An 18,160-nucleotide genomic window follows, 5' to 3' on the forward strand; every position below is an offset into this window, starting at 1 on the left:
AGTGCTCGAACGCAGAGCTGTCTCTTTTTGGGGCGCAGAGGAGGGGCACGGGGGGAGCAAAAGACCTCCTCAGACGGTCGGCGCACGAACAGAGTGGGGAACGGGCGGCTGGTTTCCCCGAGTCAGAGCAGGGGCCGTGTTCTCCGGTGCGGCGGGACGTGCCCCCGCTCTCCTCCCACCGGGTGCCCGCCGGACGCTTGGGCCGGCCCCTGGTGACCCGCGGCCCCAGGGACAGGCGGCCGGCGACGGCACTGGATGCGCAGGCCTGAGCCCCGGCCCGGAGCCCCCACCGTCCCCAGCGGCCCCCGGCGGACAGCGGCACTCACTGTGACACGTGGGTGATCGGGGCCAGCAGCGTCTCCCCCTCGAGGTCCAGGTCCTCGGCAAAGCTGTTGGTCCTCATGAAGCGCGTGGGGCTCACGTCCAGCAGTGCGGGGCTCCTCCTCACTGCGGGAGAGGGCGTGGGGGCGTCAGGCTCCAGCGGGCGGGGATGGCCGGAGGGGCCCGGGGCCGCCGGCGTTGGGCCATGGTGCCCGCCCCCCGGCGTGGGACCGCTGACCTTCACCCCGAGCCTGCCCACGAGCGGACGAGAGACCCAGGATGCAGAGCGGGGATCGTGCCCGAGCCTCGGCCCCGAGGATGGGGAGTGGGTCAGGGTGGCCCCCGCGTGCCTGAGGCTTCCCGTGGCCCAGGGGCAGGCGAGGGCCAGCGATGCCCCTCAGACTGTGGGATGGGCGGGGCCTCTTGGCCGCACGTTTGGGTCAAGGATGAAACGCAGGTCAGCGCAGCCCAGTGGGACACACTGCCCCTGCACCGCCCCCCACCCCCACGCTCTCCTTGTCATCATGCTGGCCGTGGGCCGGTGGCGTGTCACTGAACACCCAGGACAGTGGGACTCCTGCCCACGGGGATGGGAGCGTCCAGGAGGGAGGGCCAGCCACGGAGCTCCCAGCCGCACTCAGGCCGAGACGCCGTGTCTGCCACCCCACACACCCCGAGGACGGCACCGGGACCCCCTGAGCAGGTGGCGTTCAGATTCCTGGGCCGGCCCCAGCAACCCGCCCCGGGGGCTCAGGGCTGGCAGGGAACACCTCTCGGCCCCCTGAAGTTCTGCCTGGGCTCACTGGTTTTTTAGTGTCTTTGTTGAAAAACCACGAAGTCCTCCTGGTGAGAAGGCAGCTGATTTAGGAGGGTCCTCCTCCTCTGAGGTCGTCAGCTGAGGTCGTCAGCACTGACCGCCGGGCGGGACTGGCCCCCGTGCGCGTGGCAGCCCTGTCCCTGTCCCCCTGTGGGGCTTATCCGCCTCACTTCTGTGCAGGGGCCTGGGCGTCTCCTTCTGTAGCGGTCCCTGGGTCAGCCCTGCCCCCCGGGAACCCCAGCACCCCACGTCCGATGGACATTCGGGCTCCGTTGGTGTGACGGCGCCGCCATGAGACACCAGCGTGCCGGGTCGGGGTCCTGGAGGCCCACTGGGCTGGGGCCGGGTTGCTCGCTCCGTCACTTGGTCACTCGAGTGCCTGTCGCTGGGTTGTCTCCTCTAGACGTTGTAGCGGTTTGGACCTCACCCGCCGTGTGCATCGGTGCCGCACGGCAGCTACATGCATGTCTGTCCGTCTGTCCATCCACCCGTCCACTCCTGGTCTCCGCGAGACCCCTAGGTGCCACAGAAGACCAGCTGTGGAGCGCCCTGCCGCGCCGAGCGGCTTCAGTGGCTTGGAGGCCGGCTGGGTGTCCTGTGGAATCGCCTGTATCCTTTGCACGTTCTTGCTCACGTGGTCGGGACGTTTTACTCCGGGGTGGCCAAAAAGTTTGTTCTGTTTTCTCCCCGTAAAGAAAGACGTGTTTTTCATTTCGCCAGTAACTTTGACTCGGACACTCGGAGTGTGCCGGCTCCCTCCCGCGTGGCGGAGGGCGGGCTGTTCCCAGTCAGCGCCTCGGGTTGAGCGCCGCCGACGCCCACTGGCCTGCCCGGCCGCGGGGCGGCAGCGTCCAGCGGGAAACGTCCAGCACGAGACTGCGCGACCACCTCCGACGCGTCCGATCCGTCGCAGCCCCTTCTCCGCACACGGCGCACGACTTCCTTCGTCTTCCAGGTGTGTTTGCACCTTTCTTGAGACAACAAAGCACACACACCAAAACGGTGCCCGCTTTCCTCCATCTTCAGCGTTCAAGTGGCTGCACAAAAGTCCACCCGTTTGGATTTTGAGGAATGCACGCGGGTGGGACGGCTGCCCCGACCTCGCAAAGCCGTCCTGAGGGGCGGTGCAGACAGCCGGGCGCCGGCGAAAGCCGTCTCGGGGAGAACAAGAAACGAGCTTTGCGGCCACCTCAGTACGGACGCGTTGGAGATACTAACCCTCCGTGGGGTGAGGCATCGACGCCGTCCCCAGTGTCTCTTGGGCGGTTCAACCTTAACGACGGTGGTTTCCAGTCGTAGAACACGTCTTGTGTTTTTAAAGTGGTGCTCCTTTTGCTTTTTGAAACGCAACCGTCTCCTAAGTCTACTTGCGATTTAAACGTGTGAACGTGTATACGTTTTACTCTGAACCGGGACACCCAGCACCTGTAGGACCGGCCGTCAGAACACGGAGACACGAGAGGCGGCATGCGCATCCGACGGAGAAACCCGGTGGGCGCCCCTGCCCCCGGGACGCGGGCAGCTTGGTCTGTGAGGGGGACAGTGACAAACTGGGACGTGCCCGAGATAAACCACGGGCTCGGAGACGGTGTTTCCACGTCCCCGCCCGGCCAGGGACGCGAGCCCGGGACACCCAAAGACGCGAGAGGCCTGACACTGTGGATTACAAACACGCGCACACGCGAGGCCCTGCCCGGCCGGCGCCGGCAGCCTCCAGGAGACACGGCTGTGAGTGTCCAGCGAGCCGCCTGGACGCCCGCGGCAGCAGCAGCAGCAGGGCCGCCTGCGCACGGCCGCTCTGGATATCTGGGGGAAGCCCAGCGCCTGACCTCCGCCTCCCGGAAGGAAAAGGCAACACCGGGCCGATAACAGCCAGTGCTCGCGAGGACGCGGCGGCCGGAACCCCCGGGGCCACCGTGGGAGCCTGCGGCGGGGCCCTCCCGGGTCAGCATGCGCACGCCCCGCACGTGCCGGCGGCCCTTCTCCCACACGTGCGCCCCATGAGTCGGGGTCTGCACGCACGGGAGCCTTGTGACACATGTGTGTGCGTAGCAGCTTCACTTGCAGTCGCCAGAGCTTGGGGACGACCACAGCGTGCTCCAGGGGGTGACCGGTGGCACCTCCGTCCCACAGCCCCCGCTCAGCGGGCAGAGGGGACGGACCAGTGGCCGTGCAGCTGCAAGGGGGTGTCTCGCATGCACCTCCTTCTGCGGGGGAAGAAGCCGGACGTGGAAGCCCATGTGTTGTGACCCCACTGGTGTGACGGACGTGCAGGGAGAGGAGAAGCCAGAGGGCGTGAGGCAGAGCTGCCGCTGCCGGTGTTCGGGGAGGGGCGTGCGTGCTGCGTTCCACGGGGCCGCTGAGGGGACTTCTGGGGCCGAGGGCCTTCTGCGCACGGCACCGTGGCGGTGGGCTCGTGACACTGGTCGAAACGCAAGAACCGTGCCTTTTCCAGGGCGGGTTTGACTGCGCAGCCTGAAAAGAAACCCCCCGGCCTGTTGGGGGTCCTGGGCTGGAGAGCAAGTGGCGGCTGGTGGGCTCTGTGTTTCTGACGAGCTTCTGGCGTGGCGGCAGAGGGAAGGGGGGAGGCGCTGGCCCACGAAGCCCCGGGAGCCGTCGCCGCACTGCGCACACACGGCACAGCCGAGGCCGAGACGGGCTCAGCCGGAATGGCTGGGGCTCCAGGGTGCGCCTTTCTCAGGGCCTCTGTGCGCACCGGGACCGAACATGCGGCGGACGGTGCGGCTCGGGTGCGCGTTGTCAGAGGAAACCGGGACAGATGCAGGGGGCAGGCGGGCGGGCGCCCGTGCGTGCGGGCCAGCCCCGGGGTCAGGGACACCGGCGTGAACTCACGTGCCGGTCGGTGTGGACATGGGTGTGTGCGTCCCCGGGTTACCTGTGAACGTCCTCACTCGGTCTGCTGAGGGGCCCTGGAGACGCCACGAGCAGGCCCAGGGCCCGGGTTCGGGCTTCTGACCGCCACTCCGCCTCCAGGGGAAGGACCGGGGCGCCCGTGGGCCCCGGCAGGGACCCTGCGAGACGGGCCTGAGGGCTGTCCAGCGGCAGGAAGACGATGAGGACGCTCAGGAATGGGAAGGGCGAGAAGGGCATGTCCCCGAGGCCCCAGGATCACCCCGGGGGCCGCAGACGCGAGACCCAGACCTCGTTCGAGAACAAATAGTGTCGCAGCTCAAAAGACCACCAGGTCCCCCCTGATGTCAGTGAAAACACGCTGGAGGAGAGAGATGTCTTTTGGCCCGAAGGGGTCTGAGCGGAAAAGGAGAAAGAACGGGAAACCGGAGAACCGCCCCGGTCGCCCCGCGGTCATGGCGGCCGCGGAGACCCCGGCCGGGTGCTGGTATTCGAGGGCGGAGCTCGACGGAGCAGCCGCGAGGCCTGTCCCCTCGAAGACGTGCTCGCTGTGGCCGTGGCCGTGAGTGGGCAGGACATGGGACGCAGCGTCACGACTGGACCGCGTGCACCGGCCCGGCCGACACCGCTCTGACGGAGCGCGTCAAGGGTGCCGCCGCCGGTGACATGCCGAGTTGATGTCACCTGCCCCGACGGGACGTGTGAGACGTGAGACAGGCAGCTCAGGTCTAAGGCGTTCTTCTCCAAACCTTCCTGCCGGTCCCCCCACGAGGAGACCACGCCGAGGGGCCCAGCACCAGCCTGGTCGGCGCCCAGAGTGTCCGGGTCACGGAGACCGAGGCAGGACCGAGCTGCAGCTGCAGGCCCGAGGACACCGTGTCGGCCCGCGGCTCCCACGCAGCAAGGCTGCTAGGACAGGAGAGGGCCGTGCTCGGGGATTCGGGGGACACAGAGTGACGGGGAGCGAACTGTGCCAGGGCGTCCCTGTGTGCGCTTCCCTGCGCCGTCCCCTGGGCCGTGGCCGCGTGCGGAGTGACCTCCGGGGGAAGCCGGCGAGGGAGACGGGGACACACGGCGCCGTTTCTGCCTCCGTGTCGCCGGGAGCACCCTCTGCGTCCGAGGCCCCGGGAGGACTCGCAGGAGAAGTGGCAGGACCTTCGGAGACGGTGGAGGGGACGCGGACGGGGGAGAGTGCGCTCCGTCCCCACGGGCAGACCCCTCGGGGACAGGGGTCCTCCCGACCCAGTGGAAGCCCCAGGGTTTGCGCCGGGGCCTTGGCCTGGGCCCTGGATCAGGCCTGGACGTGCAGGAGGACGCACCGTTGGTGCACCCAGACAGCGGGGTGGCGGGCTCCACGGACTGGACGCAGCGGCGCTCGGGAGGGGGTGGGGCTGGGGAAGCACCAGGCCGGGGGAGAGGGCACAGGGGCTGAGTGTGGGAACTGGCCCCTCTCCTGGAGCCTGCGTGTGGCGGGCAGAGACGGTCAGGGATGGCCCTCATCCCTTGCCCCGTGCACCCCGAGTTGCTGGCGTCCCGGCCCCCCGAAAGCAGTGAGAAGCAGAGCGACGACACCGTCAGACCGAGCTGGAGGGCGGTCTCCGGGACCTGGGGGCCCGGGAGGGCTCGTGGGAGCGGACGAGGCGGTGAAGGGGAAGACGGCCCAGCGGGGCCGCGCGGAAACAGGTCCACGCACCAGTGACGCCCCGAAGGGCGAGCACACCACCACCGGAAAGCGGCCAGTGCCCAGGAAACACAAAGGACTGGGCCGGAGGAAGAGAGATGCCGGCAGTGAAGAGTGGGCGGCGGGCAGGCCCGTCCCCGGGGGGCCCCAGTGGCCGGCGCACGTGGGGGAAGGTGCCGGCCGGACCCGCCACCGGCACCGTGCACAGACGCAGGGGGCTCGGGCCACGGGGCGAGGGCGGCCCCCCAGCAGGAAACCGCTCAGACGGGACGGGGGCTCCGAGGGAGGCCCCCTGCCCCGGACGCTCCTGGAGCGCGGCGCAGGCAGGGGCAGTGGGGGGGGGGGGTCCTGCGGAGGGCGCGCCGCTCGGGGCTGTGGTTCAAGGGCCCTGGGTTGTGTTACGCCGTTGTCAGGCGGCAGAGCTCGAACTTCGTCCAGGACTCAAATGTTCTCTCAGGGAAAAAAAAAAAAGAAAAGAGGGGAAAAAGAACACAAATACATATTTTTACGTCTGCATCACTCGCACACAGGAGGAAGGAGTGGCGGGGGGGCGGCTGGGAAGGGGGGCCGTGTCTGACATCCGAGGTGACAAGTACCATCTCAGGCCCGCGGGCTGGGGTGGGCCCCCGCCCCCCGAGAGGGGCCCGGCCTGGCGCATGTCAGCCGGCCGCGGGTGCGGCCCGCACCTGCCAGGCAGGAATGTGTGCTGCTCGGTGCCACCCTGGGAACGGTCCACGGGGCCCCCAGGGCGAGGGGCGCAGAGGAGGGTGTCGCCTGCCAGGTGACCGGGTGCCTCTCCCAGACCAGCTGCCCGGCTCCGGTGCGGGGTCTGCCTCTGCCCCTGCCGGCTGGCACGCGGGGACCAGGCAGGGCCACAGACCCCTTCGCTGCTCCCCACCTGGGGTCAGTGCCTGGCCAGGAGCCTTCTCAAAGGAGCCAGGGATACCGGGGTGGGGGGACGGTTCTGACCCCGGGTGCACACGCAGGCAGGCTGCCCCCTTCCAGCAAGGGTTTGGGGGCCGCTGCCGTGTCCGGAGAGGCTCAGGACGTCACCCCCGCCACACCTGGAAGGAGCCCCAGGTTGCTGTTACGCAGAGACGGGGGAAGGCAGCCGTGGCCCAGAGCTGCGGTGCAGGCCCGGGGGTGGCTCGTCCCACCGGCCGGCACCTGGGGCGGGGCCGGAGCCGAGGCCTGGGAGCCCGCCAGAGCCCGGACCCGCAGGCGGGCAGAGCCGTGCGTGCCGGCGACAGCAAAGTGCCCCCCTTAGGAGACGGTCCCGCCTCTCGGTGCTTTCGTTTCTTGGCTGCCGTTGCCCGGTCAGAGCCAGAATCCGGGCCTCCGTTCTCAGGGCAGAACAAAACAGTCGAGTTTTCTAGGAAAAGGGGAGGTCAGGGGTGGCGAGCGCGGCCTCTGGCGCGGCGACTCCCACAGCTGGGGACGCGGGCTGCCAAGTCTCACCCACTCTCCGGGGAGCGGAGGCCACACGGCCCGGCCGCCGCCTCCTTCCCGGCCGGCGGCCCTGCTCGAGAGAGGGTGGCGCTTTCACGTTGTTAAAAAAACCCCAAGAAACGGGGGCACAGAGTAACGACCAGAAGGAAGCCGGCGAACACGCCCCACGTGTCTCCGCGTGAAGACAGGGCGGCCCGGCCTGCTCCCCTCCCCTCGCCCACGCGTGTTTCCTACCTCGGCCGACACTCGCCTGCATCGGGAAACGGGGGTACACGGACATGTCCCCGGCTGGGCCCCGCAGAGCCCGGCCCGGAGTCACCTGGGTGCATCCCAGTCCCCCCGCCTCCCTGCCTGCCGGGTCTGGGGCTGCTCGCGTGGCCACGGGGCGCCCTGTCCGGCCGTACACGTCGCCGAGCTGCCCCTCCCCGCGGCACCTGGCCTCCCTTCCCTGCCCCTGGCTCTGTGTCCAGCCCCTGCCCCTCCAGTCCCTCCCTCACAGCGAGGCCTGTTGGTCCCCACCCCAGGGTCACCCTGGGCTCCCTGGACGCCCGGGAGAAGAATGCCCACGTCCCCCGGCTGCCTTGTTTGTGACCCACAGCCTGGGTGCCGGGAGCCCCCCATGCCACAGAGCCAGTCCCCCCTAGACAGGCAGGGGCTTCCGCAGGCCTGGCCTCTGGGGCCGCGCTGGCTCCTCAGCGTGGGGACCCACCTCCCCGTGTCCTTGCAGGGCTGGGCACAGGCGCGAGCCCCGAGCCTGGCCACCCCACAGGGATGAGCAGAAGCTGGCCCCCACCCCCGAAATCTACCCTGTCCTGGTGGATTTGCCTGTGTCCGGCGGATTCTGCACCGTGAACGGGAACCCCCTCCCCAGGGCATCCGGACAGCTGCGGCCAGGCCCTGCGTGACATCGCTGAGCCCGGGCCCAGCCCGGGACCCCGGGCCACCTGCGTCTGTGCCCCCAGGCGAGGAGCAAGGGGCACCCACCGGCCGGGAGTGCGAGGGCCGTTCCCACGGCAGCTGCCAGGAGCCAGGCCGGGGCGTGGCGCGGAAACGCATGTGCGCAGCTGGCACGCGGTTCCGCTCGGGAAAATACCTTGCCCGAGTTGACACCTGTTGTTTTTGCTTGTCCAGCGGCCAGGCCTGGCTCCTGGGAACGGCTCCCCAAACCTTCCTTAGGGGGCTGCTCGTCCCCCACTGCCCGGTGGCAGGACCCAGAAGCAAACCCCAGACGGGCCCAGCGGAGAGCCCGGCCCCGGACTCCCAACAGAAACGTCGGGGAGCGGGCAGCCTCGTCCTGCCGGCTTTGCCGAGCTGGCAGCCACCGCGCCCCATCGGACAGTGGCTGCCCGGGGACACGAGTCACCCCGGGGGCCGGTTGGGAGAGGGAGACCAGAGGGGAAGCAGGGGGGACAGGGCTGTGCTGTGTGGGGGGAGCAGGGGGGGCGGGGGGAGCACAGGCGGGCGAGGTCATCCCAGCCCCGGGGTCCAGCTGCGGCCGGAACAGCTGGGGCCAGATGTGCGAGCCAAAACCCACCCCCTTTGTGCTGCGCTGCTCTGCTCTGAGTGGGGCCCCATCGTTTGTCACTGGGAGCCTTCAGGAATGTGTGTGACAGGCCCGGGGGTGCGGCCTGAGCCCGAGGAGCTGGGGCCGGGGCGCCGGGTGCACGGAGCTGAGGGGCTCGCACGTCCCGACCGAGCTTGGAGGGCGCAGGGTGGGACACAAACCCGGGGCGGGGGGGAGGCCCTCCCTCTGCCGCAGCCCGGCCCGTGGGAAGGGGCCCTCCAGAGCGGGTGGCCAGCTTCCCGCTGTGAGCCCACCCCTCTCCCCCACATCCCACCCCCACCCCCGTGAGGCCCCTCCACACCCGGTGTTGTACGAGGTTTGGAGCGAACTGCGGAACATGCCAGTCCTCGCATCCAGCCCAGGGCGTGCAGGGCAGGCCTGACACGAAGGCGCAGGCGCCAGTGGTGCGGCACAGCCAGAGACCCCCGCGGCCCCCTGGCCGGTCCCACGGAGGACACGGGGCCTCCCACAGTCCCGGGGAGAAGGGCACCCGTGACCCTCGCCCCAGTGCCGCCCCCTCCCCCAGTGTGAGAGGGAAGGGGACGTTTGTGGGCCCGAGGATGAGGGGCGAGCCTCGGGGGCCTCGGCGCCAGGACGGGGTCGCCCGGGCACATGCAGGAAATGGGAGGGGAGCCGCAGAGCCCCCCCACTCAAGGCAGACGGCCCTCGGGGTCCGCGCTCCAGGAAGCCCCTGAGCGGGGCTCCCAGCGCCAGCTCCAGGGGGTGGGGGGGTGGGGGGCTCCCGGCAGCCAGAGCGGCCCCAGGAAGCGCGGCGCACAATGGAATCTGGGCCGAGCGCCGTCTCCTCCAGCAGCTGAGCTCACAGGACATTCCCGAGGAGCCCCTGGAGAGGTGGGGAGGGGCGTTTCTGGAGGGCTTTGGACGGAGAAGACAAAAAAAAAAAAAAAAAAAAAAAGCGGCCTTGGTTTTCAAGGAGAAATTACAGAGGCAGAGAAAAATGTCTTTAATCTAATTAGGAGCGGTCCCTTCACCTCCGTTGCGGCCCCGGGGGTGCGCGCCAGCTCTGCCTCGCACGGCGGCCCCGGCCCGGGCCCGGACGCGGGAGGAGCCCCGGGGCGCCACGCAGATGTTCCCGGGGCGTCCGGCGGGGGAACGGGCCGCAGGCCCCCCCTCGGCATCCGGCTCGGGCCCTGGCCACCAGACGAGGACATCTGCGCGGCCCCACCCCCGGCCCCGGGGGCGCGGGCCTGAGAAACCCGCGTCCCTTCCCAGGCCCAGAGGCCCCCCACCCCCCACCCCCCACCCGTGGCTAGAACCTGGGCCCAGAGACACCCCGGAGCTGGGGTGGGGGGAGGCTCGGCTCCGGGATCATGCTGGTGGCTGATGTCGGAGGGAGGCGAGTCGGCCTGAGCCCCCGGCCCAGCCCTGCAGTCGCAGGGGCGCCGCCAGGCGAGGGGAAGCAGGGGGGCTCTCCGCTCCGACCCCCTTGGTGGGCACGGGCACCCCTTCGTGTAAAGACACGGGGGTGCCCGTCTCCTGTGGCCCTTCCCTAGTCCTGTTGGCCTCTCAGTGGGCCTGGGAGTGAAGCCGGTTGGACGTGAGGACCTGACGATAGTCACAGGGAGCACGGAGACCTAGGACGGTCTGGGCTCCGGGAGCGGCCTGCTCCGCGGAGCTGAGGGGGGTCGGGGTCGGGGTCCAGGGCACGTCCGCTGGCTGCGGGAGACCCCGAGACCCTGGCGGGCCAGGCTGCCTGGCAGAAGCCCCTCGCAGGCACGAGGGGACCCAAGGGGAGCACGGGCCGTCCCTGTCCTCGGGGACACAGGGAGCAGCACGGGGCCCTGCGGGCGCCCGCAGGCCTCACGTTCCGTACGTGCCACAGGCCGCCCGACCCAGACGTGCCAGACGCCTCCCCGGGCACATCTCTGCCTCCGGGGCCTCCGGCTGCACTCGGCCGGATGGAGTGACGCACAGCCAGTCCTCCTGGGTGCGGCCACCCCGCTCCCCCCGCCGGAGCCAGACCCCGCTCCCTGTGCCTGGTGGCGCCCTCCTGAGTGAGCTCTCTGAGACACCCCCCGGGGCGGGGGTCGTCCTCGGGAGGAGCCGGCACAGACTCCGGGCTGGTCTCTGGCCCCCGTGAGCCTGGCCCGAGACAGTGAGAGGAAGCGCCGGGGCCTTTCTGCAGAGGCGAGCGGTCCGGTGCCCTGTGTGTTCACCCAGCTCGCCTGCGTGGTGGTGGGGAGAAGGGGGGGTGGGCGCCAGCGCCAGCCGGGAAGTGGCTGTGGCCTTGACCGGGGGCTGGATGGAGAAGGCCAGAAAGGAGCCAAGTCCGGAGAGGGGATGAGACCTGCCGCCCGCTGACAGAGGGACCCCGAGGGGGCGGCGGAGGGCTGCCAGCCTCGTGGCCAGTTCAGTTCCGACAGCGTCGGCCCACTGTGCCCCTGCCCTTGGGGTTCCGCTCTCCCTCCTCACCCACCTGGAAAGCATGAAGCCAACGAGTGCCCGTAAACACCCATCCCCCACTCACACCTTCCCCAGCAGTGACCGGCAGCGCAGTGGCCTTCAAGGTGCCTGCGAGGGGGGACGCGAGCCGAATCCCAACAGCACCACAGCTGCCTGCCCCCTCCACCCGCACCCCTGCAAGCTCTGGAAACACAGTCCAGGGATGAGGCTTGAGATGCTTGGTACAAATAAATACATAAAAAGACAAAATAAAGTGCAACAAGAGTGAATAGGTACACCTCAGAGGACCCTGGTTTCACAGAGACTGAAAAAGCAAGCAAAGCGCGTCAGAATCAACTCAGCCCAAACTGCACAAAGCAGCCAGAGGTTTCTGGGGACCCAGTCAACACCAGACCAAGAAACAGACACCTCCAAAGGGGTAGTGACAGCAGGACCAACCACTCGAGCAGGTGACGGCCACCCTGCCCCTTGCCGTGCAGGGGGAAGTTGTCACAACCACTGAGCCGGGGGTTGGAGGGGTCCACTCAGGTATCAGAAACCCAGGGATCAAACACGGTGTGTGGAGGCCCCTGTGTGCAACGAGGGCTGGTGCACCCACACCCGGGCCCATGGCTTTTCTCACGCTACGGGTGGCGGTCAGGACTCAGAGCGCAGCCAAGAAGCCGCACACAGACTCACTGATGGACAGGGGTCCACGCTGGTCTCGTGGCACAAACTACCAGCTCTGGACAAAACAGGACGGGTCCCCATGCCGGGGGTCTGCACACACTGCCCAGGGTTCCTGCAACAAGGCAACCCGAGTTCCCAGCACTAGCCCCGCACTGCCCGAGAATGGGGGGGATGAAAAAAATGACCCTGGGCCATCTGATCGACCCCCAAAAGGTCCTCGGACCGCAAAACCAGACAAGGTGAGTAGATGCAGGACCGTGGACTTTTTTAAAGGTTGAATTTATTGGGGAGACGCTAGGTAAAAAAATCGTGAAGTAACAAGAACCGAAGGAGTGCTGGGTCGGCCCCAGTTTGCCCGCTCCCCTGTAAGGGGCTCTGGCAGCCCTCGGTGGTCTTGAGCTTCATCTGGATGCTGCCGTTACGTTGCGTTGGCGCAGCTGCCCCGTCCCTGGGCGTCTGCAAAGCTTGCCGAAGCGTCTGTGCAGCCATTTTCATGCCGGCAGCGGGAGGCGGGAGAAACGCTTGCAGGGTGTTCTGCAAGCGCTAAATGCTTTAGCACTTCAAGGAAGGTGAAGGTGCAACTGGGAGTCAAAAAGAGACTCGTGCAGTGTACGGAGAAGGTGCTGGGACTGACGGAACATGTCCGAAGCGGTTTGCGAAGTTCCGTGCTGGATGTTTTTCACTGGATGACGCTCCCTGGTCGGGCACACCAGTCGAAGCTGACAGCGATCAAACCGAGACGTTCATGGAGAACACACAACGTGATACCACATGGGCGAGAGCCGACACACTCAAAACGCCCAGATCCAGCCCTGAAAACAACTTGCACCAGCTTCGTTATGTTTAATTACTTTGATTTTTGAGTTCACCTAAGTAGAAAAAAAACCTTGACCATATTACGTCTGCATGCGATCCTCTACCGAAATGTGAAGGAAACATGCTGTTTTTGAATCAAATTGTGACGGGCAACGAGAAGTGGATCCTTTGCAGGGACGCAGAATGAATGGCAGAGGTCGTGGGTGGAGAAGGAGCCACCACCGACCACACCGGGGGCCGGTCCTCATCCGAAGAGGGTGACACGGTGCATCTGCCAGGGTCGGGAGGGAGGCCTGTGCTGGGGGCTCCTTCCGGAAAACCAAGCGGTTCATTCCAACAAGGACCGCTCCCAGCTGGACCGACGGAAGCCGCGCTCGTTGCAAAGCATCCGGAATCAGCAACCAGAAGACGGAGACTCCTCCGTCAGGACAACACAAGACCACAGGTGTCCCCTCGATGCCCAGGGACAACTCACAGCGGGCTGGGAAGTCCCGGTCCACCCACTGTGCTCGGCAGTCACTGTGCCTTCAGATGGCTGTTTATCTCCGTGTTTCCAAAATTCTCTCCATGGAGAAAAGCTTCCACTCCCGGGAAGGCTGCGGGAGGCACCTGGAACAGCTCTTTGCTCCAAGAGAGAACAAGTCGTGGGAAGATAGGATTCTGCAGTTGCCCGGGAGACAGCGGAAGGCAGCGGAACCAAAAGGTGAGCATGCTGTTCAATAAAGTTATTGATGAAAACAAAAATGTGTCCTTTTACTTAAAAACTGAATGAACCTTTTGGCTCACCCAAGAGTAAAGGTACGTGTCATTTTTGCTTGCCCTTGCCACACTGCCCGCCCCACTCAGGGGCCCCCTTGAGGATGGCAGCCGCACTCCCTGGCCGGGCCGGGGCCTGGTGGCCGGGTCTAGGGAGCACTGTGCCATCCCTGAGAATGGCATCTGGCCCCTGTTGCCCTCGAGGACCGACACAGGGGGCCGCCTTCGCCTCCTTTTTTGGGGCGGCCACCCGGGGCGGACTGTCCTGTGAAAACACTGTCGGGGGCCAGGCAGATCACAGCCTCTGGGGGGAGAGATGCCGGCGGAGGTGACGAGAGTGCCCGAGGCGTGGCAGGGGGAGGTGGGGAAAGGGGTTCTCTGGGAAATCAGCTGTTCAGAAGCACCTGTGTTCCCTGGAGCTTGGAGAAAGCCAGGAGCAGGCCCAGGGCAGGATGCCTGCTCGGAAGGGACCTGAGACTACACGAAGCCGCCTGCCTCTGGCTCACTTCTGCGCCCACTGGACACGGAGGCGAGGGCAGGTTTGCGAGAAGACCGGCCCAGTCAGGGAGGGCCGCCCAGGCACGGGGCGACCCTGGGGAGCTCGGAGAGTGCCTTTATTTACACTCCCCCCACCCTCGCCCGCTCCCTCTGTCTGACTCGGGGACCTCTCTGTCAGGAGAGCTGGGTTCAGGCTGGAGGGACTTCGTGTTCCAGGCCACGCGAAACAAAGACAACAGAGTTCAGGAAAGCAGGAGTCACGGGGCAAACAGCCACAGCGCACACCAAGAAGACTGAGAAGGGGAAACAATCCGTGGCCTAGAGTTACTACATTTACTCCCCGAAATAGCCTTTTCAACAAAAAGTGATAAGGCACGTGGCAGAAACAAGAAGGTGTGACCCACTCACAGGAAAAGTGAGCAGAGACAGACCCGAGAGAGAGCAGACACCGGACCTAGGAGACAAAGACTTTAAATCAGCTTTTAAAAACACGTTCCAGGAACTTAAGGAAATCATAGACAAAGAACTGAGGGAAAGCAGGAGGGCAATGGATGAGCAAATGGAGAACATCGAGAAAAAGACAAATGATAAAAGGGAATGGAATTAAACAGCAAGTGTGGAACTGAAACGTAACTGGAGTGAAAAACTCACTGGAGGATCTTATTAGGGGGTTTGAATGGGGAGAAGACTCGGTGAACTTGAAGCTTCCAAGTCAACTGACATTATCCAGCCTGAGGAGCAGGAGGGGGAGAAGATCAGGGAAAGATGAACAGCCCCCGAGGGGTCCCCGGGCCACCGCCCTGCGCACCAGCGCGTCCAGAGGGGAACCACAGAAACGGGCGAGGCACAGGGGCAGGGAGGACAACCACAGTAATAGCAACGGTTTCCCCAGTGTGATGGAAACCCCAAACCTGTCCCTCCTAGAAGTTCAGTGATCTCCAAGGGACAGAGGGTCATCCAACTGCTAAAGGACAGAACCGTGGAGGGGGGCGGAGAAGTGACTCATGTGTACAGGGATTCTCGGCAAGATTAACATCAGATTCCTCATCAGACAGCTCGGAGGCCACAGGGGCGTGGGGCAGAATTTTTAGAGTGCTAAGGGAGAAGAAACTATGTAAAGAATTCTATGTCAAGCAAAATTATCTTTCAACTGCAAAGGAGGAAATCAAGACCTTCCCAGAGGAACAAGGGCTGAGCGAGTCCCCTGCTGGCGGGCTGGCCGTGCGGAGTGCAGGGGAGGGGTCCTCAGAAGGGACGGTGGGATGTAGCCCAAGGCCGCCCCAAACAAAAAAAGAATTCCAGCAGAAGATAACTGTGTGGGTAAACACGAAGCCGGGACTACTGTGTTTTCACTTGTAACTCCTCTCTGCTTTCTACACAACTTAAAAGACACGTGCAGAAAACAGTAATTACACACCTGTGTTATTGGCAACACAGAGCATCCAAACAGGGTGTGGGGCGATGCCACCGCCAGGGGCGGGCTGCGAGGCCGCCGAGGCTCGGCTGGTGTGCGTGAAGCTAGAAGTTTCACAAGTTTAGGATGGTAAATGTCATCTTCACGGTGGCCACTGAGACAAGACCTAAAGCACATACACAGAAGGAACTGGGAATTACTATTATCCATTCCCCACTCCCCGCAACCATTGAGCCATAAAATCAGGCAGCAAAGAGGAAAGGAGGAAGAAAACAAAGGCAGGAGACGCACAGAAAACGGACAGCCAAGGGGCAGAGGTGCTGCCTTCCCAATAATTAATTTTAAATAAAAGTGGATTAAGTTTTCCAGTCAACATGCAGAAGTCAGCAGAATGGATTTAACAAGTTAGCCAACTTACTAACTTGTGAGTTGTCCTCAGGCTGCTCACTGTAGACCCAGGGACACCACGCAGATGGGCGTGACGACGGGCGAAATATACTCTATGCCCACGGTGACCGACAGAGCTGAGATGCCACACTCACATCAGGAGAAACAGACTGAGTGAAAATCACTGCAGGAGGTATGGTAGAAAACTGTACATTTATTGCACAGACACTTCATCAGGAAGATGAACAGCCCTGGCCGGTGTGGCTCAGTGGACTGAGTGTCAGCCTGTAAACCAAAGGATTACCAGTTCGATTCCCACTCAGGGCACATGTCTGGGTTGTGGGCCAGGTCCCCAGTTGAGGGTGCACAAGAGGCAGCCACACATTGAAGTTTCTCTCACTCTTTCTCCCTACGTTCCCCTCTCTCTAAACATAAATAAAGCCTTAAAAAAAAAAAAGAGGGAACGAACATACACATAACACAGCCCCAAATATGTGAGGCAGATACTGCCAGCATTGGAGGGAGAGCTTCTGCAATCCCCCACCCTGGACAGTGGGCAGCACCGCCAGGCCACATCAGTACAGAAGCAGAAGGTGTGAGCACCCTGAAGGAACCACCTGGGCCAAACAGACGTCGGGGGGGGGGGGTGCTCTAGCCAACAGCCGCAGAACACTAGTTCTTCTCAAGGGCACATGGGATACTCTCCAGGAGGATCACATGCTGGGCTGCGGCGCAGTCTCAGTCACGTTGGAGAAATTCAAATCACACAAAGTGCTTTTCTCCAAACCAAACGGAATGAGACTAGAAATCAGTCATAGGAGGAAAACTGCAAGGTTGCAAACATGATGTGGGAGTGGGACACCATGTTGTGTAAAGACTGATGGGTCAAGGAAGACATCACCAAAAAATTAGAAAACGCTTTGAGAGAACGGAAAATGAACACACAACATCCTCAAACTCGAGGGGTGCAGGGCACGCAGGGCGCAGAGCGAGCGGAGAGCTCCAGGCCCCCCCGCACAGAAGGCAGAGGAGAGGTGTCCCATAGCCCCACTCACAGCGCGAGGACTGTACACAGGAAGCAGACCCCTCCCACGTGACAGAAGGAAGGAAATGATGCACACAAGAGGGGAGAGGGATGAGTGGAACAGAAGAGCAGAATCACGTGCACCAATCTGGTTCATTTTTAAAAATATGGACAATATTAACAAACTTCAGCTAGGGTGGCGGAGAAAAAAACAGGAAAAGGTGAAACTAACAAAGTCATAAAGTGGGGACATGCCCACTGACCTACAGACGTTAAGAAGAAAAAGAATGCGAGAAGACCATGAGCCACAATAAACTGGACAACCCAGGTGAAACGGGCGATGGTCGGAAACATGAACCATAAAAACTGACTCAAGAAGAAATGGGAGTTCTGAACAGACCGCTAACGAGCGAAAGCCTCGTTATGAGTGAACCTCGAGTGACGAATGAAATCGGGTTACCGAGAACCTCCGATGGAGGAGGGGTCCGCACCTGGTGCCTTAGCTCCACGGGTGAGCCATACTGACCATCAAGGAAGAACGCATGCCAGTCTGTAAGAAAAACCAAGAGGTAACATCACTCTGTGACACATTCGACGAGGTCACTTAACTCTGACAAGAGTGCCAGACAAGTATGCCACGGGGAACCAATGCCGGAGACCGGTGGCCCCTGTCCATGCCAGAGCCCTTCAGGAAACACTGGTGCATGGAGCCCAGCTGTGTGGGCAGAGAAGTTTACTTCCTGAGCCAGTGGGATCTCAGGAGTGGGAGGGCCATGCGACGTGAGGACATCCATCCTGGGTCATGTCACATTCATGGAATCATCTCAAAAGACACACAAAGCATTTGACAACATCCCACAGCCTTTCTGCATCAAAACACATACAATCTGGGGAGAGGAGGGAGCCTGTGTGGGCAGACAGCATCTGTGGAACACCCTTGGTGAACACCACACCCACCACTTCAAATAACAAAGCGTTTCCCCTCAGCCCAGGACCCAGATGAGGAGGCCCATCGTCTGCCCTGGCTTCTGACAGTGGTTGGAAAGTTCGGGCCCGGCCATGAGACAACCAGATAAAAGCATCCAAATAAGAAGAGAAGTTAAACCAATTTTACCCATGGGTGATACCTTTCACACAGGAAACCCCACGGAGTCCATGCCAAAAGCAGCTGGAGCCGCCACAGAGTTGCAGGCCCAGGGTTAGGTAGGCCACACGGATTGTTCATGTTTTCATCTCACCGCTGGAACAGCCAGAGGAGGAAAAAGGTAAGTTCCCCTGACAACGATGTGGGGAAGGATGAAGGACCTGGGGATGCATTGAACCAAGGAGGTGCAGGGCCCCTGAAGCTAAGGGCTGCAGAACACCACTGAGAGAAAGCAAAGGCCTGGGGACCAGCATGGCACCCTTGCTCGTGGCCAGGAGACTTCGCCTGGCACAGGTGGTGGCATCAGCCCGGGTGCCACAGAGCG

General features: G+C 63.7%; 1 protein-coding gene across 1 annotated transcript in view; it reads right to left on the reverse strand.

Annotated features, from left to right (window-relative positions):
• KCNQ1 (potassium voltage-gated channel subfamily Q member 1) overlaps positions 1 to 18,160 on the reverse strand; it is a 212,620-nt gene that overhangs the window by 117,710 nt on the left and 76,750 nt on the right. Inside the window, exon 11 of the mRNA XM_028516267.2 lies at positions 327 to 447. Within this exon, the coding sequence (XP_028372068.1) occupies positions 327 to 447 (121 nt within the window). The remainder of the gene's footprint in view (positions 1 to 326; positions 448 to 18,160) is intronic.

Source organism: Phyllostomus discolor, chromosome 6 (assembly GCF_004126475.2).
Source record: "Phyllostomus discolor isolate MPI-MPIP mPhyDis1 chromosome 6, mPhyDis1.pri.v3, whole genome shotgun sequence".
Classification (NCBI taxonomy): domain Eukaryota; kingdom Metazoa; phylum Chordata; class Mammalia; order Chiroptera; family Phyllostomidae; genus Phyllostomus; species Phyllostomus discolor.